This window comes from Anguilla rostrata, chromosome 2, assembly GCF_018555375.3.
Source record: "Anguilla rostrata isolate EN2019 chromosome 2, ASM1855537v3, whole genome shotgun sequence".
Taxonomy (NCBI): domain Eukaryota; kingdom Metazoa; phylum Chordata; class Actinopteri; order Anguilliformes; family Anguillidae; genus Anguilla; species Anguilla rostrata.
Window position 1 is genome coordinate 39,554,263 of NC_057934.1, and position 23,662 is coordinate 39,577,924.

A 23,662-nucleotide genomic window follows, 5' to 3' on the forward strand; every position below is an offset into this window, starting at 1 on the left:
ATGGAGTGTTATCACACCATATGACCCTTTATCAACTGGCTTGGTACCAACTTGCGTATGCACACACTTGTGAACATGGTTTACCGTAAGTGAAAATCACACTAATAAAAATATTTTCATGACAAAAATGTTAAATATTTATTACTCATTCACATAAGAAAAACATTTTTAAAAGGTAATATTGCAATGTTTAGAAATTGCTGTGCTTTTATGAGATAAAAAGACATGATAAAAATCAAGACTACATTTGTTAGATCTGTTAGACCAAATCTACATTGCTCTTTCTTAAGTATACTGAAAGCATGGAATCACTCCATATTAGGCGTTCATCTAATGTCTAAAGGGGCACAAATTATTTGCAGACTTAAGCATATGAAATTAAATCAGACTGCATTTTTGTAAAGAGCAGTATAGCAGTGATGTACACATTTTAAATATGCTGTGTATTTAGTGCTACAGATTTACCTCGCAGCATATATTTGCAGGAATATATTGTGAAACATGCAACAGAAAACCCTGTGACAAGTGATGAACTAGAGAAATAACAAGAGGAAGTAGTATTAGCCAGTGAAGTGTGATTGTGTCTGTGAAGGAAACTATAGGCACACGGATCACCATGTATAAGGCTGTGCTGTTGATTTACATTCTGTCAGCTTCCTGGCAGTCATGAATTTGTTCCTTATTCCAGCATCCTATTCAGTCAGGTCACAGAAACTACAAGCAGCAGAATGATGTCCAGCCCATTGCAGTATTCTCGTCTGTCACAGTGCAGTGCACTTAACTTTGTGAGGGTGTATAATGTGGGGTCCAAAGGACCTATCTCAGCATTAGCACTACCAGCAAAGAGGTCAGGACATTGGTCAGCACTACCATATAATTTGCACAGTTTTTAGGTGCCTGGCCAAACAGTTGAGCCTCTGGCACCGTGGTTTTGATGAGGTCAATAAAAGCAGACACCCTCGCGTACACACCTGGCCGGTTTGCCTGGGCGCAACCCAGGCCAAAGCTCACAATCCCAGCTTGCACCCAAGTCCCATTCACCATGGGACAAACAAGCGGTCCCCCAGAGTCCCCCTGGGAGAGGAAGTAAAGAGAGTGAAATTTAGTATTTTATGTGCACCACTCAGGTGTATAAATACAATTACTATAACATTTAGAAGAGACAGGTGAAGAACCTTATAAATGAATGACAAAGCATATCTTTATGTTCCAACTGGTTAACCTTCAGATGCGCAGCTAATCCCTTCATACATCAAAGCTCCACAAAAAAATATGTAGCTGTTTAGGAAAACAGATACATTAAAACAACAAGATGATGTTGGGGGCTGCTAGGGGGACTCATTCTGTCATGGCACCACACTGTGGTGCATGGATGAGATTCATAGTCTTGGATCGAATTTGGACCGTGGCAGAGCCAACTGTGGCTGGTAGGTCCATAGGTCCACATCTCCCAGGGTATGGGAGGGTTCGATCGGTCACTCTAGTTGACCCCCCACTCACCCAAACAAAGAATGAGTGATGTAGAATGCATTACATTCAATAGGCATGCACAATATGTAGGTTGATGGTCACAGTACAACTAAGGTTGTTGATACCTGGCAAGAATCTTTGCCTCCTTCTTGGAAACCAGCACAGATCATATCAGATAAGATGTCCACAGTTTCGCTAGGTTGAATCTGGTACATCTCCTGACAGGATGCCTGTCCAATGATTGGTACTTGCAGTTGTTGAAGGGTGCCTATACCTGGCAGAGAAACTTGGGGGAAAAAAGTGGGAATGTAGGAATGATTACAGCAATGAAAGGACATAATTACATATTTAGAAGAAGGCTGTATAAACTGGTGGTTATTTAAAAACATTACATCAGATAAATCTAGAGATTCAACAAGTGTGTTTACTTGTTTATTCATACATGCCTCGCGAGAAAAAATCTATCCATCGCCGATAATCAGTGTAAATCTGTTTCACTCGTGTATTTCCAACTGCCTTTTCTTAAAAGATAACCCTACCACCCTTTCCTTTCATCCTTTAGCATATCCCTGATGCATTTGTTGCATTCATACCACCATAGTTCAAATTATGTCTATGTGTAGGATGTTCCAGGTTTGATCTAACCTCAGTTGGCTTTCATTCAAGTTCTTTTATCACTCACCGCCATCCTGGATATGCCCCCAGCCAGTGACATAGCACTGCATGCCACTTGGGAACAAGGTACCAGCCTCAGGAAGGCAAATGGGCTGGATGTGGTCTGACCAGGTGACTGGGCTGGATAGGCGAACTAGAGCCACATCATTGCCCTGCTGGGAGTCGGAATAGCCGGGCGGCACAACCACCTGACTCACACTTCTGGAAACTTCAAACTGATTAAAGTCATTGAGCTGGTAGCGGCCCATGTAGAGTACATAGGATGACACATCAGAGGGGCTATAGAAAAACAGGATATTTTAGGATCAAATTAGTAAGGAATGTGTATGGGAAAAAAATACATTTGCTTACATAGAAAGAAGAAAGATACATACTCTGGAAAGCAGTGAGCAGCAGAAAGCACCCACTCTTGAGTGAGGAGCGACCCTCCACACACGTGGCCATGCTTGGTATCCTGAACATCCACCTGCCATGGCCAGGCTCCTTCGATTGCATCAATTCCCCCGACAATTCGGTTTTCCAAGAGGGGTCGACCACACACTGCACACGAAAATGAAATATTAGAATTACAAGATTATAATACAACATTTAGATTGAACATGCTACAACTAACAATGTAATGTTAATTACCTTGTGCAGCACATGTGTGCAGACCTATGAGAAACATGAGAAAATAAAGGTTATGTATCATGGCACATTACACTTTCAGTATAGTTCCAATTGCACCATCCTCATGACACTGTTATTCTGGAGCAGGATATGGGTTTCCTCAGTAAACTGGGAAGCTAGGAATTTCTATGGGGAAAGGTAGGCCAGAGTTGATTTGCATTATGGTTGTCTTCTTTGTTCCACCCATATCTCCGCGCTAGATTCACCAGTATGTATAAATAAATAAATAATACGCATTTTATTTTTCACTGTTAGATCTGTAGCCGATAGCCCTTTAGCAACAGGCAATGCAGAACAATCTGACTTGCGTTGGAGCTTCCATCAAACTAGGAGTTTGATGATGCGGTCATTCAAGTTCAAAGTAATAACGAGTCGACTCACCTAGACTTACTGCCCAGAGAAGTATCACACGTAAGTCCAGATCCAACATCCTTTTCGGAAGATAAGGACATGTTTAACAGGAGAAATCCATAGAAAAGCTTAAACACATCCATCGCTACAACCTATGCCTTTATTATTGGAACGACACGTCGGCTAGTTATTAGAGTATATTCGAAACAATACCTGTGGGAAGCAAAAGGCCGGCCGTTTCTTCCGAACGTGGACTCCTCCCGTCAGCTCAGCCGAATATAAATCTAGAAGTGTGTCGAGTATTTCACTTCATCAAATCAGGCACCTGCGCTGCACCTGTAACAGCCGTGTTTTACGAACTTCACAAAAATACCACAAAATGATTTTCGACTTAAGAGTAATCTATCTGACACTAACACTTTCGAGTATCTTTTTTTAACATCGAGTAATCTGCTCAATAGAAAATTAGCGGAAAATACTAAAGGAATGTGGTTAGACCAGAAAAAAAGCGAGGAAATCTACCTGAGAGGACAGCCAATCACAAGGGCCGCTCAGTTTACCTCATATCCGTGGTGCTCTTCTCCAACACCTCTGTCGCTTCAAAACAAATGCATTTCTGTATATTCATTACTTTACAAATTCCTGATGATCTAAAGAAAAATAACCAACGTTTCGATGAAAATGACCAATTTTAATTTTAATTTTACGGACTATTATTCAACCTCCCTCGCCTTAATTTTAATGTAGTTTTCATCAGGGACTCTGTTATTTATTTATTTATTTATTTATTACAATATTGTGCAAAAGTTAGAGACCAAATTTTGGTTTCTACAATTTCCAGTCAAATCAGCCATTCAATTTTTTTTCAGTGTCAGACAATAATACACAAAACTTAATAGAAAATGACAGAAACTCCTTCTGCACTACATATAATAGCCAATCTATCAGTATTTTCCACTCTTACGTTTGTGCACCATAATACCACTTTAGGTCTTTCATTCTTCCAATCAACAAACACGTTAGAGCTGTGTCAATGTGCTACCAAGTGTCAATGATGTTATGTTAGAACCGTTTGTCTTCAAAAGTGACTCTAACATTCAAACAAACAACCACCCGAACATTCCTGAATTGTCTTTCAGATTTCTTTGACATGTGCATCCAAAATGGCTAAAGGAGATATTTCTGGTGAGATCAGATATAAAATAAGTAAACTGCAAAAAGAAGGTGAAAGAAATATAGATATGAGATAATACAACTGTATAAGGAAGGTTTCCAAAATGGGAGTTCAATCTATTATTGCAACAAGATACAGAGAAAATGGCAGTCCTAACAACCATGCAACAACTTTACCAAAACTATTACCATCACAATTCACAAACACAGCACTTCACGATTTTATCTTTGAAAAATAGGAAAAAATCAAACTCCACTTGTGTTGCTGAACTGAAGAAAACACAGGTGTTTTTGTCAATCCTTCCACTGTGAGAATTCAATGCTATGGAATTAGTAGCTGTAAAAAACCCACTACTGAGAAAAGTAAATAAGCAAAAGAGAATTAAAATATGCACTAGTACACTGAAACTGGACACCTGAGTTGTGAAGGTTTTATGGACCGTTGAGTCTGAATTTGAGATTTTCGGAAGAGAAAGCAGTGTGCATGCTGCCTAAGCATCTCTGAACCAAGTCAACAACCATCAGTTATGATGGAGGATCAGTGCAAGTTTGAGGCTGTACAGCAACTTCTGGAGTTGGTGATTTAGTTTTATTTTATTGAAGGCATCAAGAATGCTGATAAATACAAACAAATCTTAACCTATCATGCAATACCCCCTGGAAAATGTTTGATTGGGAGCAAATTAATTCTACAGCAAGACAATGACCCCAAGCACACTGCAGGCCCTGCCAATCCATCTAGTGCTGTTCTTCTGGCAGGCCCCACCAATCCATTTAGTGCTGTTCTTCTGGCAGGCCCCACCATTCCATCTAGTGCTGTTCTATTGGCAGGCCCCACTAATCCATCTAATGCTGTTCTATTGGCAGGCCCCACCAATCCATCTAGTGCTGTTCTTCTGGCAGGCCCCACCAATCCATCTAGTGCTGTTCTATTGGCAGGCCCCACCAATCCATCTAATGCTGTTCTATTGGCAGGCCCCACCAATCCATCTAGTGCTGTTCTATTGGCAGGCCCCACCAATCCAACTAGTGTCGTCTAGACAGCCTCCTCAAATCCCCTGTACAGAATCTAATTTGAGTGAACAGAGGGCACCATTAAAGAGCTGCATCATGTGTACAATTCATCAAAGAATAAAAGGTACTTTGGCATAATGTTGCTGCACACATGAACACCAGTCACACTGTTACACTGGCATCCAGGCATTTTATTCATATAAGGAGCTGTAAATTGGTTACTTTCTTTTCATCATAGTTTGAACCGTTGGGACTCTCCACCTCTTGAAACCCTGTCCTCCTTCCAACACAATAAACTGGGGTGTGACCTAGCAGTTAAGGATCAGACATTCAAGTTTCTTGGTTCAAATCCCAAAACTGCCATCTGCTAGTCATGAGAAGTCAGCTAACTAGGATCTGTCAGTGCAATCAGGATGATATTTATGTCCCAGTAAAACCATTTTGAGGTTTATTAATGGAGAAATTAGTCACACTTTAATGATTACACACATGGAAATTCATGTCCAGACATCATAAGTACTTTGTTTCATGAAGATTGGTCAAAGTATATTGATAGTATCACATTGTCAATTCATCTGACTAATTGCAGCTGGAAATTTTGGTGTAATGTATGTCCAGTTTTCAGTATATCATTCTTCTTTTTTGTATATTTGCTAAAGAGCGCATAAGGATTGCAAAAATCATATCGGTTTTTATCTGTAACCTTTTTTTATTTTGAAGTTTATAAGGACAATTTTCAGAACATGGCTGAAGTGAGAAAATCTTTTGTACACTGGTACAACCACTGACTCTGAAGTCCAGCTACTCTTTATAGCAAAACTGGGATCCCACAAAGTTGTCCTTCTAAATCGTAGGATACAGATAAAAACCAGTATGATTTTAGCCATCCTTATTTTTCCAGTGTCATTTTTTTAAAGATTACAAGTGGTAATGACCTATGCTGGAACACCACCACCACAATTGCCTGTTTCTTTGAGCCAATGGTCTTTCGGTGTCTGACATTTCTTTATTGATCATAATATTTGCACAGCCGTTGGTAGCATAGTGAGATTCAAAGAGAAAGCACTTAATTTGAAAAGTAGAAAATGAGATGTCATACTCTAGCTATCTCACTCAACAAGAGTATATTAAAACAGAAATCACTCCTGTAGGTTTTTGTTTTTCTTTCTTTCTTTGTGTAGCAAAATTTGTTTTGACCAGAAGGCCAAAAACATTATAGCTTATTTCATCCCACTAATCCTGCTGTTTCATCTTGCTTCTATTACAAGTGTCATAATAAAATTAACCAGACATTTTGTTTTATTATTGTGAATTGGCATATTATGATTAAAAAATTGTTTTGTTATTTTTATCCGCATGCAAGTACATTATTGTAATTCACAGATTTTTACATTTTCCACGTTCCAAAGACAGCATTTCATTGGCTAGTGCGCCCATTTAATTATATTGTATAATGTAGAGTAAAGCACAGCACAATCATTAGTAAAAGTATGGTTGAACTATCCTTCAGGTCATAAAACAGCTGCTGACACAACTACTTTACAGACATCCATCCATCCATTACCTATACCTGCTTATTCCTGGTCAGGGTCGCAGGGGGTGCTGCAGCCTATTGCAGTGTACATTGGGTGAGAGACAGTGATATACCTTCGACAGGTCGCCAATCTATTGCAGGGCTACATTACAGACAGCTAGCTTATATTAAATTATACTTTTTATGTTCTTGGTCCAGTAAAACTGGTTAAGCAAGTCACACCTGGCACCCAAGCAGGACCATGCACAGACATGCAGCCACAAGGGCACTTTTGCTCTCTCAGGGCAGGCAGCATAATGCTTCAGCATATGTTGGCATTTATCTGTGCATGTGCTTGCAGCCAAGCATGCTGTTGCTAAAATCACACCTAATCTCATGGGTGAGGTGAAACGATACAGGTAATTGCCTCACATTTCAGTGGAATTCAAATTTCTTTACTGCAGTGTAATATAACAATGAGATATTTACTTGGAGGTGCCCTGTAAATGATCAATTCAAAATTATTAATACAAAATGATCAGAAAAATATCACAAAAATATACATTATATGTAACTATGGAGACAAAAAAATTTACCTTTTTAACTGCATCGTGGATCAACTAACCTGTTAATTCTGCTGTTTTTATTTTGGACATAGGTATTTCAGAAAAAAAGTATTCAACAGCGCAACTTTGGTTTCATCAAACCACAAAATCTCGGGGCCTGTCACATGGCTTTTGGAAAACTCCAAGTGTGACTTAACATTTGTCTTTCTCAGAAGTGCCTTCTGTCTAGCCTCTCTCCCAAAGAGGAAAATATTGGTGAAGTGCAAAAGGTGGCCTCTTGGTCACTTCTCTGGCAACTGCCCTTTTTGTCCATTTTGGTAGGACAGCTTAATCTTTTTTGGGTAGTGTCATTTTTTCCATTTCACTGCTCAAGTTTTCCCACCTCTGCCATTCAGCAAACTGCAGATGCTTAGTTCGGTTGACTGCTCTCAAGAGGCATTTTCTGCCAACTCTTCCAAAAATCCTGTTGGAATTCTGCCTGAGGGTAGATTCGGAAACTTTGTGTCCCTAAGATACAACCAAATTTTATTGATTGCCAACTGTGACTCAAATTTTTCTTTGCTTCCCAAACTTTCTGTATCATTGTGTATGGGAGCAAGATGTACTTGTGTTCTCAACCAGGCAACCACATGAATAATTTGAGGACTGTTAATTAAAAAGCACAATTCTCAAGCAGTAAAAATGAAAATGAAATGGGGAAAAAAATCATCCTACAGATACTGTGCTGCTATCAAATGCTTTTGGTGTGGTACAGCGTAGACAATAAAACATAAAAGACAATGGAAATGTAGATGACGTCACTGTAGTCAGAGTTCCTCCAAGTGCTTACAAGATGTAATGAAAATCCAAACCCTAATGTGCATCCAGGGTGTGTCTCATTACCTTCACCACCTCACCTCCTTTCCTCCACTCCCCCACTACCACTCATCTTCTACCTGGAAGTATGTGGAAGAAAGCAGAGGATACGAGTAGAGGAAATGAGAGAACGAGGAGGCGAAAATTTGGACAGCTTATCTGCTTCAGGGTCATCAAAGCCAACGTCAACAGGATGAAATAGCCGGGTCCACAAACAGTCCCATAGCAAATTACTGATCTCATACATGGAAGCCCATGTAAAGCAGCAAAGCAGCTTGTAAGTAGCCTATAAAGATGCATGTACAGTAGCCTATACAAATAAGTACCTGACATTGCGGTTCGCATCGAGACACATTAATTATCAGCAACATAAAATCAAATTAAGCATCTTCCATATACGCATACATAATTTCCTGTAATTCTAGAATCCCGATGTCTGAACATACCACTAATTCCAATAGTTGCATCATATTATGACTCATTGTCTCCTAGTGTTCAGCATTTATTGAAAAACTTCCCATCTGAAATCTAATTTGTTGGTTTGTTGGTAATAAGTGAATCCTTTGGATACCGCTGGTTGAATAAATTAATTCATGCATATTCACATGCTGAAATAATAGCAGCTTATTTATAAGTCATGTTCATTTAAGCAGCATTCAAGCAAATAAAAAACCTGCTTTCCTGTCTTAAATGACTGAATTTGAGCCGCATGATTTGAGCCACAAAAACAAAACTGACATTTTGTTATCCAGTGTAGGCAATCTAGCCTTTGGGGAGAATGCTGTGATAATAACCTATTGGACCACACACAAACGTGGCTAAACTTCTTGCATAACTAGGGAAATTCAAGTTGTCTACCATCTCCAAGTTTGGAGTGTCAGATTCTGTGGGATGGTCTTTCAGTCTCTAGGCGTGAGCACGATGACGTCACCAAGAAACACGCAGACATCCGCAGCAGAATACATGTTTGAAGCCACTTCACTCGACTCCTCCAATATTGGGACAATGGAGGAAAGGAGGACACAAAGATCGGTTACTGGGGCACAGAAGAGATAAGGTGGTAGTGGAGCAAAGGATAATACCTTTTTTGAGCATTGGGACGTACCCCTAATGTAATTCCACACCCTCAGACTGAGCTCAACAAACAAAAACTTAATCTTGAACATTCCTATTCATCTTTATTTACAAAAGAAACACAACAAACGACCAATAGAAATGTACATACATTTTTACAACACAAATTTAAGCACAACAGAAAGTGCAAGAAATGGAGAGCCAGCATAGCTTCTGTTCATCAGCGTCTCTCACTACTCCCTTCCTGTCCTTTCATTTCTTGGAGAACTTGGGCTGTTTATGTTTGGGTGGTGCCCACTTCAGACAAACTGTGTCCACTAAAAAGGGGGGATATAAAAGAATGCAGATTCATTAGCAAAGGCATTTAAATTAGCAGACAGGGCAAGCAGGAGGTAAAAAGTAGTTTTGTTAAAACCAAACAATAACCTGTGATTGGTGGTTTCTTGTACTGGGCACTTTTGAGGTGTTCCTCCACCAGTTTGGGTGTCACACAGATGACATGCTGTCCCTTCCAGTACTTCACCATATTCAGGGACTGTAGTGTGCTGATGATGTCACTCTGGGTGATACTGGTCATCTGACTATGAGGGGGGATACCCAGGAATGGTTAGAGTAAGATCAATGTTTTTAAAAAGGGTTATTTGATAACACACTACAGTAATTATTACATTTTTACATTTTTTTGGCGCGCGCGCACGCACGCACACATGCACACACACACATATCCACTACCTGGCCAACAGTATGACAACACCTGATCACAGCCATATGCACTTTTTGAACATCTCATTACAAAACCATGTGCATTCATATAGAGTTGGTTCCCTCTTTGCTGCTGTAACAGCCTCCACTCTTCAGGGAAGGCTTTCCAGTACAATTTGGAACATGGTTGCATGGATTCGCTTCCATTTAGCCACAAAAGCATTAGTGAGGCTGGGCACTGATGTTGGGTGATAAGGCTGGGCTTGCCGTTGATGTTCCAATTCATCCCAAAGGTGCTCGATGGGGGTGAGGTCAGGGCTCTGTGCAGGCCAATAAGTTCTTATTTTTCATATTGGCCACTTGGTGGCACTATTAACTCAACATAACTCAAGATATAGGCATAAGTGTAATGCCATTACATTCCTCTCCTCACAAAAAGCAAGGCTTTGTTTTGCACCTTTGCACTGCTCTTTAAATCATTTTCACCATTTTCAATAAATGAAAAACACTTAAAAGATATGAAACCACAAGTCTGTCCAGTGCACTGTTCTCTTTAAAAGTTATAGAAAGATATTGTCAATGAGAAAAATCATGGCTGCAGCCTTAAATTGCATTTTTGTTCTGATGCAGAAAGTATGTAATTTACTTTAATCCTAGACTTGGTCTATTGTCTTGAAAATATCCTGATTATAGCAGTGCACATTGGTCTGAGGAAAATACTTATATGGTGTTTAACAGGGGTGGGCAAGGGGGGCCATACCTGTTTCTGGATTTAATGCAAACTTGCTCTTAATTAATTTAATAAATCATATTTTAGCAGCATTTCTTGATAAGTTCACAATGAAACCGTTGAAAACTGTTCCTGTGTCCAAAATGAAAAATCTTTTTGTTGGCTAACAGTTAAACAAGCATTTAATGTATCCAGCCAATTATCAAATATGTTCAGTATAAGTGGTGACAACAAAAACCTGAACACACACCAGCCATGCAAGAATGGATTTGACCACCCATGGTGCTGACTGTCTGCTTGGACCCCATGTATCGCTGCTTGCAGCGATTACAACTATTATCATTATTATTATTATTATTACTATTATTATTATTATAGGCTCCTATATTTCTACCTGAGGTCTTTGATGGAGAGTGTACCCCGAAAGTCCCTCAGAATCTCCAGCAGTACCCATGACCAGTAACTCCGGTAGCTAAGCTTCCCAAGGTCTGAGAGAGGCTTCTCTGGAGACCCGACTGTGCTCTCCAGTTTCGACAACTCATAACCTGGGAAGAAAAAACAGAGGGGTAGCAGTTGGGGGAGTAGTAAAAGAGGAAGAGGTAGAATTTCATGTTTACAAACCAGTCTGCTTCCAAACCTTAAACACAGAGAATAACATAAAACATTGACTCACTGAAAGCAATGAGGAATTTGCCATATCCTCTCCGCTGGTATGGGGGGAGGGTGAGGATACATGCTACATTGTTGCCGTCCGGAGATTCCTTCTCCTGCACGTAAGCAAACACACAAAACAAAAAGTGAAAATAAATTTTTATAATTAATACAGACATTGGGTCACAAGACAGCAGCAAAGTAGACCCTCAAATTTAGTAAAGGATGTTCCTTGTCTGACAGGATGTTTTTTGCACCTCTGATTATAGCAATGTCTTGAAATAAGTATTTAGAGTGACCCAAAAGTCAAGACGTAAATACAATTTAATGTACAAATTCTGTCAGGTGGAATCAGCAAAAACATCAGAAATAACAATGTAAAATATGCTAATTTGTATAAAAATATATAATTAATTGCACATGAACTGAGTGTTATTTTCATATGGACATTACTTTTGAGAAATATCCCACGATGTGTGCCCCTTGTCGATCAACTTCAGTCAGGATATAGAAGACAAAAGGTTCCACATCGAAGTACAAGGTTTTGTGATCCAGAAAGAGTTTCGCAAGTAAACACAGGTTCTGACAGTAGATCTGCAGACAGACAAGAGGGAAGAAGATATTATACAGCAAATTCAGCCAGGAATCTATTGCTAGAGCCCAGGTTTTGGTGAGTAGGATTTATCACCTGTATTTAGTCCTGAAATTAAACCCCATGTTGAGCAATCTTTTACAACCATACCACTGATGTACAAAAATAATTCCATTTAACATCACTCAATAGTTCAATTATCTGAGTATGTTTTGTTGCTTGCGGTTGTGTGGAAGGGTATTCCTTACAGAGGAACAAACATGACAAAATGTTTATGCCTTGCATGGGGAAGGTGAACTGGGTAGGCAGGTATGGTGAGGTCTATTATTGACACACTGAGCAAAGAAGACAAGTCTGAAAAAAGGAGAGTAGGGTAAAGCAGCTACAGTAAGGGTCAATAGAAGTGGCAACCATAGGCATATATTAATAGGATAAATCAGATAAAGGTTAACACGGTTGGCAAGTATTGTAATTGTACTGTAAAGACTTTGAAGGACTGTGAACTGAAAACCTCACATAAACCACTTGCAGGAGTCAGTACGTGATACAGAGGCTCATTTCAATGTACCTCTGCATGAGGGTGTTGACAGCTTCAGTCAAATTCAGTGTTCAGTGAATCAATATATTTTGTGTAGTTATGAATGTGATATATTAGGTACAAACAATAATATCAGGGTCATACCCATACTCACTATTGGTACCATGAGGCAAACTTATTGGTATCAGGCCAATGCTAAGATTACAGCCGACATGCAGATGCAACGTACACTACATGGCCAAAAGTACATGGACGACTGAACATCACACCCATATGTGCATCCTGAACACCTCATTCCAAAATCATGGGCATTAATATAGAGTTCATCACCCTTTGCCGCTATAAGAGCCTCCACTCTTCTGGGAAGGCTTTCTATTACATTTTGTAACATGGCTGCGGGGATTCACTTCCATTCAGCCACAAAAGCATTACTGAGGTTGGGCACTGATGTTGGGCGCAAGGCCTGGCTCGCAGTCAGCATTCTGTTTTATCCCAAAGGTCTAAGATAGGGTTGAGGTCAGGGCTCTGCACAGGCCAATCAAGTTTTTCCACACCAAACTTGGCAAACCATTTCCTTATGGACCTTACTTTGTGCACGGAGGCCTTCTCCAAACTGTTGCCAAAAGGTTATAAGCACACAATTCTCTAGAATGTCACTCTATGCTGTAAGATTTCCCTTCATTGGAAGTGGCCAAGCCCAGCCAAACAGCCAAAGACCATTATTCCTGCTCCACCAAACTTTACAGTTGGCACTATGCACTCGGGCAGGAACCATTCTCCTGGCATACACCAAACTCAGTCATCTGTCAGACTGCCAGATAGTGAAGCGTGATTCATCACTCCAGAGAACACGTTTCTACTGCTCCAGAGTCCAATGGTGGGGTGCTTTACACTACTCCAGCCAACGCTTAGCCTTGCACATCTTAGGCTTGTGTGCAACTGCTTGGCCATGGAAAACCATGTCATGAAGCTCCCGACAAACAGTTCTTGCACTGACGTTGCTTCCACAGGCAGTCTAGAACTTGGTAGTGAGTGTTGCAACCAAGGACCAACAATTTTTACGCACTTCAGCACTCGGCGGTCCTGTTCTGTGAGCTTGCTTGTCTGAGCTGCTGTTGCACCTAGACGTTTCAATTTCACAATACCAGCACTTACAGTTGACCAGGGGAGCTCTAGCAGGGCAGAAATGCGACAAACTGACTTGTTGGAAAGGTGGTATCCTATGAGTTTCACATTGAAATTCACTGAGCTCTTCAGTACGATCCATTCTACTGCCAACATTTGTCTGTGGAGATCCATGTATGCTGTATGCTTGATTGTATGCACCTTTTAGCAATGGGTGTTGCTGCAGTAGCCAAACCCACTAATTAGAAGAGGTGTCCACATACGTTTGGCCATGTAGAGAACGGGTGGCAGAGAGGAATGCCCATTTAATTCCCTGCTGTTGCTGTATATTAAGTGAAAATGTTGTACTAAAAAAAAAAAAGTGTGAACAGTCATATGAACAATTTTTAATTATTATTTTAAAATACTATTTTTACCAGCCAAAATCACAAGCAAAAAAAAAGTTACATAGACACTCAGTAGTTCTCGGCTTAAGAATGAAACAAGCAAGTGGAATTAATGCTATAAAAATAAGTCTGTGCTTATCTACTTTTTCCATCAATGAAGAAACTTGGTTGCAGGTTGCAGTAGTCCTATAATGTAAACAGGGAGGTGCGGAATTGACCAACATGGCCGACAAATACTGGTTATTAATTTAAGCCCCAGAATTTCCAAAACTGCAAATTTACCAAATAGAGCAGAGAGATAGAAATACAGATAAATAGAGATCACCTTGTGGTCTCGGCCATCCACTTCATACACTGAGATGTTACACTTTCTGTAGATCTCCTTTCCTGGAGGCTGTCTCCATTGACACTGAGACTGAGAAGAAGGAAAAGTAGCATTATTACTAACAAGCTTCTGTACTTGCCATATAGTATTTCCACTTCTAAACCATAAGTGAGAGGTTATTACGTAGTATACAGGAAACGGGACTTTCTTCACAATGTGGGGTTGTTAAGACCAATGAGACAGATGAACAATTCAGAGTTCTCTATCCAGTATTCATTGCAGTACTCACCAGATGGTATCTGAAAGTCTTCTCATACTTCATGTATTTTAGGCAGTACTCGCAAATCCACAATTTAGGCTGTTTGCCGTAGTCCTCAGGAAACGGGGAGAAGTACCAGGCGTCAATCTCAAAATTACCGATCTGGATTTTATCCACATATTTAACTTTGGTAATCTAGAGGACAAAGGCAAGACAAATAAAACAAATTTGTGAACTGAAACTGACAATAAAATCATTGATGAGCTGGTCCGAGACAGCCCAGTTGTTCTGCAACTTGTTCTTGATGTCCCTCCTCACTCAGTGTTAAAACACTATTCAAAGCCAGCACCAATTTTCTCTTTTCAAATCCACTTACCGCCTCATGCTCCTTTTCAAGAGCAGCTGTGGTTGGGTCCATCTCTGCATATGTCTGAGGATTGAATAATTACAATAAAATATCAACAGAAAATAAAGATCACACTGAATTTTGTGCATGATTTCAGGCACTGTTAAAATGCTACACTATTGATGTCAATTAGAAAGCAAAAAAGCAGAAAAGAGGAAATGCACTGCTCATCTTCAAACAGAATGCAGTCCAACTTCACGTCTAAGTGTAAGTATTTTAAAACTAATTAAACTTCATATGGAATGTGCAACCCCCGTACTGTGAGACACATAAACAAGCAATTTATTGTAAGGTCATGTTGAGCATGCCAGATTGGAGAAAAATAAGCATTCTACCAAAGGCAAAGAATGAACAAACAATACCAACTATAACTACACGGATTTGGATGAGTTGCAGCAGAGTTTCGACCAATGCAGTCCCCAGGCAGCAGTGCATGTGTTAGCAGCAAGACTGCCTTCTGAAGGTCCAGCAAGGTGATTGGCAGGCACTTCTCTCATCCTCCCTCTCACCTTCCAATTGCTGCCCATGTAGTTACAGCCAATATAGTTTGTTCATTATCATGCACAATGCTGCCCTATAATAAACAGACACCAACAGACACTTGTCTCACCTTACATAGGTTGTGCACCACTTATTTGGTTTATACCTTATGCTCCTTACTGCAAAGCAACCTACAACTCCCCCATTTTGGTTACAAAAAAACAAAATAAAAAAAGTCAAGAGAACCTTCTGGACATGGTTGATCTCATCGTGTTTACGCTTCTGGTTTCGGGTGATCTTCCTTTCAGGCTGCTCCCCCAACTCTCCTCCCCCGCCTCTCTCCACGCTCTTCCTCACAGCATCCTTCACTGTCTTAGTAAGAGCCAAGCGTGCTTTGCCCACCCATTCGTCCAGCCGTCGGTTAACTAAGGAAAGGTTAGAGGAATGAGAATCATAATGGCCCAAGTGGACCATATGCCATCCATTTCCGAATGGTTTAGTGAAATAAGCGACTCTACACAGCATTTGTACAGTAACACTCACAGCCCACATAGTGGACGTAGAACTCCTCTCGTCCCTCCTGTTCATTCAGTCTGGACTGGATAACTTCCGCAGAATCTAGGAAATTAATAGCAACAGTACATTTATGACGACACGATAACACGCTTACAAAAACAAAATTACGTATCACACTTTCAAAACAAATTTTCACTTCGGCCAGAAAACGTAAATCTCAATTTCGTCCGATGTAACCAAGTTAGCAAAACAATGAGTTAGCGCTAACAAGCGCGCTAATGTTGTATCGCTAACACTGCTGATATTGTAACTAGACGGCTAGATAAGCTTAGTTTAACGTTACCTATCTATACAGCATTTAAAAATGCAGTATTGGAGGCTAGATGTATGTGGTAACGCAACCCTAACGGATTTATCAAACGTTATGACGACGGACAAACGTTGTTAGCTACAGCTTTCCCCTCTTTTGCTCCATGGTTTGCTTCTCAATTACACAACAGGATATCAGCACGAAGAGTGACTCACGCCATGTTTTGTCGGCTCGCTGACAGAGATACGTCTCGCCTATTTCCACCGAGACCTCCTGCTCCCTCCCGCCAGCCAGCCCTGTTCCCTCCAAAGCGCGCTGCGTACTCGAGCCCCCGGCTCCTCCCTCCCTATCGGCCTCAGACTCTTCATCCTCCCCGCCGCTACCATTCGACGAGCAGGCTGCCCGAGTTCCAGACTCCAAATCTGTTCTGTCCGCAGAAGAGTGTCTTGACAATTCCGTTTCTATATCCATTCGATCTGCAGTGCCGCAGTTTTCATATGTAGTTCGACAATCCGACGAAACAGACACTGCTACAGCAGTCATACTCGTTGTTCTAAAATTCAACTGCGTGACGTATACACAATCCAGTTCTGTGCTTGTAGCAAAAATAAGATAGGAAACCTGAATCTGTGCACTACGTCACGAGTTCCGCAGAAGACAATTTTGTTCGTGTTGTGCGCAGAACAAAACATAGCGGCTAAATGGTGGCAATCTGTTTCGTTAAATTATTTTATATTATTTGATATATTAAATTAGAATCTACACTCTTTATATTATGTATACATTTACCTTATCTCTGTTTTTTTATGGTTCATACATTATGTAACCGCTTCGCTAAAAGTATTCTACGATTACAATTTGCCTTGAGGGGATATGTGTACATGCTGGTTTTCGTTCCAACCACAATTGCAACCCCAGCATTTTTACAAGCTGTTAGCCGTACTGCACATGTTGAGGGGAAAACATTGAAGATCTCATTAAAGTGAATGGGGAATATCAAAATTTAGAAGGCAAAATAAAACATCCCCTATGGTATTTTGAAACTTGATTAATGACCATCACATTTCATATGAAAAGCAGATTTAAACAATATGTAAAATGCAATAAAATATGCACATTTCAATATTTTCCCAAGACTTCTGGACCAAAACAGCCATTGTTTCACAAACTGCTGCACACCATTTATTTTTTATGATCACAAAATATGGACAGATGAGGTCCTTTGAGTAGTTCAATCACCTTGGTTTTCTATATTGAATTCAGTGAGCAGCATGCGCTTTTGCCCAGAAGCATACGCAGTGGAGGCTGTTTCTCTTTACTTCCTAGGCTTCACCACCTGGCCCCTCCTACCCTCTCTAGTTCTTGTGTGCTATGATCCAAATCCATGGTGTTGCTGTAGCCCAGAAGAAGTTGTGTTTTGTCCTAGCATAGTTGCCGTAGCCTAGCAGAGGGTCAATCACAAAGAACTTTATGCCAAAATCTGTGTATTGTTCAATGTTGAGATTTGTTTTTGAAATAGAGGGGAAAAGTTTCATACTTTGTTCTGGATAAAAATGCCAGTAGGCTAATAGAACTATTTAGATGTCCATTGTTAAATGAAAGGTTACTCAAAACACAAGCAAATTTCACAAAACAAAAAGTGACAAAAATTTAAACATTTAATCACTTTAAATTTCAAATATTTTTTAAGTTGTCAGATGAAACGTGTTAAAACAATGTTTTATAAAGGAATAAAACAAAACATTTAATTGGTTATTTTGAATTTAAAGGCAGAAAACAAATTACTTCTAATGGGCCAAAGTAATTTATGAATTATACTCACCCAAATTAGAGGTCAATAATTGAAGAGTCCACTATTTACTTAGTACGGTTCCATGTTTCCCATAAATGGTTACTACCAAATGACTGTGTGCTCTTTCAGGAAGTGACATTTTATGAGATTTATGGTTATGGGACATTTACGGTAGGGCATTTTTCCACAGGGCTACAGCAATCGTGCCATATAAACACAGCCACAAAATCACTGCTGGTACACTCCACAGTCCTGCAGGTCCTCAGTGTTTCAAATGGCAATGAATCTTCCATTTGTAGTGTGTTGTATAAACACATTAGCACTCATCATTTAAAGCTTGATATTGTTAAATCAAACTTTGTGTTTATATAATAAACACTTTGGGTTTGGGGTCAGCGCCAATGACAAAGTCCCTTTTTAGAAATTATTTAACAAAAGACACTGTGATTAAGATTCCATTAGAAATGGAAACTTGCAGTATGAGGGAAACATTTAGAAAATGTATATTGTCAAACAAATGTATGAAAAACCTTAAAATGGTTACAATCAGAATCCACTTGATTGCTAAATTACAAAACACTCAGGTTAATCTTAAATGAGATGTTAAAACACATAGACCACAAATTTAGATTGGATTAGTCTTTCTGAAGCTGTCTGGTTTTGTTCTCAGTGTTGGTCATTTCACCAATGTCTGTAACCAAGGACTTAGAATCTCTTTTAGATTTCCTCTAGAAAATACGTTTTAGAGTTCTGCATGCACGTTTTAATTGGATGTTCGTGCCATTTGACAAAATGTCCTCCAATACTTTAGCCACAAATATCTCAGAAGTTGTTAGGGTCAAATTTATGTCCACTCATTAAAAGTGCCAGCACCTGAAAGCAGTGAGTAGTCCTCTCAGTCTTCTTGTCCTGTTGGCCAGTTCAAACATATATCAATTACATAGTAGAATCTGCTTGTAAGAGTAACCATCTGACTGAATACAACATAATACTGTACTATCCTAACAATCAGGCATTTTTTTTAGGAATGTGAATTTCTAGAGCGTGAAATACAATGCTTTGCTACATTTGAACTTACCAAACCGGCTAAACACATCAGCCACATATCAGTGCAGTCCACTTTAGTAAAGCATAAAATATATGTGGTTTATTTCAGTTGTTTTCAGAATGACAGTTATGTTGGCAGATTGCTAATATGTTCTAAATATATGATCAAAATGGCTCTGCCGTTGCTTACTGAATATTTAAAGGCTGAACTATAAACTACAATTTCACTCTAATCATTTTGTGATTGGGCTATCATTATCCTCTGACTCAGCAATAATGTTATGGAAAAAATCATGTGTTGTAAAACAGGCAACCCCAGGGTGAGACATTGGTAAGAGCCAGACTGCTCTGCCTGTCAGACTCGTAGGCACTGCATAATGTAAGCTGCACGTAAAGGAATCTTGTGGTCATCAAAATATCACATTCATATTTATATAATAAGGTTGAAAAAGGCAGGCCAAGCAAGCATTGGAGCACTTAGGTAACTTATTTTATGTTGATACCATTCTGGCCTTTTGAGTTTGCGTATCATTTTATAAACCTTAACTGTAAATATAGATACAACATATGCATTTTACAAACTTGCAATTGGAACATATTAAAGCAGAACAAAATTATATCAAAATATAGCAGTTGAAGTCATGGATAAACATTTTATAATCATCATTTTAAGGGAAAAAAGCACCTCTTTTCCTACTTTTGATAAATCATCTAGACAGTTAAATTGACCGTTAAATGGGTTGTACTGAAGATTTCAGTGACTTTCAGTACAGCACTGTCATAGGATGCCACCTTTCCCACAAGTCAGTTCCTCAAATTTCTGCCCTGCTAAAGTTGCTCGAGCCAACTGAAAGTGCTGTTATTGTGAAGTGGAAACCTATAGGAGCAACAATGCCCACACAAGCTCACAGAACAGGACCCCTGAGTGCTGAAGCGTGTAGTGCATAACAATCATCTGTCCTCGGTCGCAACACTTACTACAGAGTTCCAAACTATCTCTGGAAACCACATCAGCACAAGAGCTTCATGAACTGTGTTTCCATGGCCAGGTAGCCATACACAAGCCTAAATGTCAGCTGCCGTGCTATAAAGCACATCACCATTGGACTCTGAAGCAGTGGAAATGCTTTCTCTGGAGTGATGAATCATTACATTACAGGCTCTTAGCAGATGCTCTTCTCCAGAGAGATTTACATTTACATTGCATCCATTTATACAGCCCAATATGTACTGATGCAATGCAGGTTAAATACCTTGCTCAAGGGTACAATCTGGGAATCGAAACAGAGACCCTTAGAATCAGACCTTCAGGCTACAAGACTAGCTCCTTGACCATTATACTACACTGTAGCCCAAATCACGCTTCACTATCTGGCAGTCAGATGGACAAATCTGGGTTTTGCAGAATGCATAGTGTCAACTGTAGTGGCCTGAATAGTGCCAACTGCAAAGTTTGGTGATGGAGGAATAATGGCCAAAAACATTTACACTGTGCTGAAAATGTGTGTGAAAATGTGCATATTTATAATAGTACTTTTTCTGGACTTTCAAAAGGTAGACAATGCCAAAAGGTCTGTAGTGGTCTATAGTGGTCAATAGTATATAGGTCTATAGTGATCAAACATCTCTTTGTTCCACTGCACTGTTGGGGGTGCTTATGATCACATCCACTGACCACATAATGAAGAACCCAGAGGAGGAGACTGTGATATCTGTTAGCACCCTGGACGAACATGCATGCAACCTGTTTAAAAAAGATACAGGATAGTTTCAGCTGATGCAGATGACCACTGTACATTTCAATGAAATCAAATGTCCTTTCTGTGAGGAGATAGCACCATATAGTAATGACAGAATAGACTATGTTTTCAAACATTTTGTAGGAAATTTTTCCCTTTGAACACTATGCAGTGCTGTGGGAATTCAGTGGCAGAAGAGGCCCAGTAAATCATCTGCCCATAGAGATGGACTGCTTTGATAATATGTGGTCCTCATCTCCTCTGAATCTTAAGACATCCTATGTGTTTCTTATCTGACATATTTGACTACGTCCTGTGAATGCCCTTAACTGACCTTTTCTGTGTTTTTGGTTTGTTTTGGTTTGCTGCTGTTTTGTTTGTGTTTAAAAGCATACAGGACCAGATTAACATAGATCAGTAATGCGGTGTGAAAACAGAGATAGCGGTAAATGCACGGAGAAGATAGGGGTTGAGATCAGAATGTTTGTTGTTGGAAAACACAAGTATATTGGCATCAACACGGACCTCATCTTTCATTTCCATCACATACGCTGTCTCTCTGCAATACAAATGTATCTTTTATATAATCCTTTGCATCTACACTCGTCCATGACACACTCATCTTTTATTGCCATCTTTTCACTTCCATGACAAGGTGTATTGTGATATTCTGATATCTTTTTTTAACAAAGTTGCTTAACACTAACTGTTCTGATGGAAGTGTTATAATGAACCTGTAATGACTACAAACACAGGAATATGGCACTGCATTTTAGCAGTTGGTTCACCATTTTTATTCTTAAAATTCTAAATTTGCATTCCTGCTGTGATAGTCAAAACATATATTTTTATATTTGATTCCTGCACTTGTACTCTCTTTCTTGATTTTCCTTTTATTTCCCTCTTTCCTTGTTTTTTTAAAGTTACCAAGCTGTTGGATGAATGGGTGAGACAGTGGCACACTAGGTACTGTATAGAAGAACATGGGGAAACGGAAGGACAGGGAGCCAAGGAACAGCTTGGGAATCCAGAAGCACAAGCATAACCAATTACACCATGTCCAAAAATATGCTTCCCTCATTAGTAAAATAAAGTTGAGCTGAATTAGTGATGGAATATTTATGTTGATTATAAATAAAATGGTTCCAAAAGTGTTCATACATTTCTTTTTCACCCTTGGTAATAATATATGCATCAACAGTAACAACACCCTTGTATCCTTTAACCCTCCCTTCTTCCCTCCCCATTATAAAATGTTCCCTACCAATCAAATCTCTCTGTCTCTCTTTACAAATCCATAACAATCTTGTGTTCTTATGCTAAGAAAAATACAGTGCAAATTCTGCATCAGTATAGCACAGTGCTACGCTACAGGAGCAGATATTGTAAGAATCATAAGGTAAGCACATTATTATTTTCTATATTTCTCATAGTTATGTACTATTTGCATTATATGCTTACTTTATGGGACTAATTCATTTAAGCAGCTCTGTATAAACTTTCAAGCATTATTTTTAAATGAGCACAAAATAATATTTTATGAAATAAATAGATTTTTAGTATCTTTTAATATATGTCATACATATTCAAGGATATATATATTCATATGCCAAATGTTGTAGTGTAATATAAACGCACAGGGAACATTTTCATGTGATTTCTCAGATAGTAACCAGCATTCAACAATATATATAGCTATACATATTCAAACAGTATAGAGCTGTTTAAAATTTGTGGGAGGAACCACAAATGTAAATTTTTCCAGGCAATTTAGCAGTTGAAGAAAATCATTAATTTCTTTTTTGAAAATTATGAGCTGGTTCTGCAGTCATTTTACACTATGAATTTTCATTTTAGCTACCTATTTAGTGAATTGGCATACAAATGAGTAAATGTCACATATTCTTAGTAAAAACAGATATTTAAATATGCCAGTGAAATCTACATTACAGTATGCGTGTTTCTGCCGAGTCCGTCAACTCATGATGCTGTATATGCTTGTACAGTCAATACTGACTTTTCACCCAGTCCTACTTCAACTTCAACCTTCTTCGTATGTTTGAGGGAAATACATCTTGACTGACCGAATAAAAGTTACACATTTGGGCTTTGAAATAGAAATACCACATAACAACAATAAGGAAACCAAGTATTGCTGTTCAAGGGGAAACCTAATGTCACCTTCTGTGGCAAGGCACCATATCAGAATTACATATTACATTCTTAGAAATGTTAAGCCTACTGCCATTAGTTTTTTATGTTATCATGTGCTTACACAGAGTTCTTTGAAACCACAAAAAGTATGCATTTGCATTTGCTACATTTCATAATGTCACACATGTTTTGTGTTATTCTCATCCTTTGCAGAAAATCTATTACAGTTTTCAGCCATCCTGGAATTACTTTTTTCAAATGATTAGTTATCACCTCTACCTAATTTTCTTTCCTTTAGATGTTTCTAACATCTCTCTTGGAGCTTGTGTGTTTTAGCCTTTGTGTCACTGCCGTAAGAGGTTAGTACTGACAGTTAAATGTTGTTTTAGGCATATAATAATGTATACAATAAGACTATTACAATAAGCCTACACTGTAAACCCGAACAGTATGACTCACTCATAAGAGTAGAGTGCATCATAATTAAAGTCTGTGAAATAGTTAGCCTGACATGAATCAATTAAGTACTCTCACGTGAAATGCTAGTTTT

General features: G+C 39.1%; 3 protein-coding genes across 3 annotated transcripts in view; 1 reads left to right on the plus strand and 2 right to left on the minus strand.

Moving 5' to 3' along the window:
• Positions 1-113: 113 nt before the first annotated feature.
• zgc:92313 (uncharacterized protein LOC436869 homolog) lies at positions 114-3,652 on the minus strand. Its single transcript, XM_064324650.1, has 7 exons — positions 3,379-3,652; positions 3,196-3,245; positions 2,776-2,799; positions 2,520-2,685; positions 2,153-2,424; positions 1,596-1,756; positions 114-1,074 (listed from the first exon to the last, which is right to left on the minus strand). Exons 2-7 carry the CDS (start codon positions 3,242-3,244, stop codon positions 817-819), a joined length of 930 nt encoding a protein of 309 aa, XP_064180720.1. The 5' UTR covers position 3,245; positions 3,379-3,652; the 3' UTR covers positions 114-816.
• Positions 3,653-9,444: 5,792 nt separating this feature from the next.
• Positions 9,445-16,974, minus strand: kat8 (K(lysine) acetyltransferase 8). The gene is made up of 11 exons (XM_064324581.1): positions 16,596-16,974; positions 16,098-16,172; positions 15,801-15,979; positions 15,045-15,098; positions 14,699-14,863; positions 14,410-14,499; positions 11,897-12,037; positions 11,466-11,559; positions 11,187-11,337; positions 9,787-9,941; positions 9,445-9,677 (listed from the first exon to the last, which is right to left on the minus strand). Exons 1-11 carry the CDS (start codon positions 16,921-16,923, stop codon positions 9,613-9,615), a joined length of 1,497 nt encoding a protein of 498 aa, XP_064180651.1. The 5' UTR covers positions 16,924-16,974; the 3' UTR covers positions 9,445-9,612.
• A 5,261-nt stretch (positions 16,975-22,235) lies between these two features.
• The window catches only part of LOC135249199 (uncharacterized), a 30,665-nt gene continuing 29,238 nt past the window's right edge, over positions 22,236-23,662 (plus strand). The window contains exons 1-2 of the mRNA XM_064324575.1: positions 22,236-22,357; positions 23,411-23,471. Of these exons, the coding sequence (XP_064180645.1) occupies positions 23,411-23,471 (61 nt within the window). The 5' untranslated portion in view covers positions 22,236-22,357. The remainder of the gene's footprint in view (positions 22,358-23,410; positions 23,472-23,662) is intronic.

What these genes read in the sequence shown, in the direction of transcription:
- kat8 (XM_064324581.1), bottom strand. Translation starts at nt 16,923, where the DNA reads ATGACTGCTGTAGCAGTGTCTGTTTCGTCGGATTGTCGAACTACATAT. An exon ending in TGGATGGCCGAGACCACAAG is followed by an intron (nt 12,038 to 14,409) that starts GTGATCTCTATT and finishes GTCTGTCTGCAG; the next exon opens with ATCTACTGTCAGAACCTGTG. An exon ending in CAAATTCCTCATTGCTTTCA is followed by an intron (nt 11,338 to 11,465) that starts GTGAGTCAATGT and finishes TTTTCTTCCCAG; the next exon opens with GTTATGAGTTGTCGAAACTG.
- zgc:92313 (XM_064324650.1), bottom strand. Translation starts at nt 3,244, where the DNA reads ATGTTGGATCTGGACTTACGTGTGATACTTCTCTGGGCAGTAAGTCTA. An exon ending in GCACACATGTGCTGCACAAG is followed by an intron (nt 2,686 to 2,775) that starts GTAATTAACATT and finishes TTTCGTGTGCAG; the next exon opens with TGTGTGGTCGACCCCTCTTG. An exon ending in GAGGCAAAGATTCTTGCCAG is followed by an intron (nt 1,075 to 1,595) that starts GTATCAACAACC and finishes TTCCTCTCCCAG; the next exon opens with GGGGACTCTGGGGGACCGCT.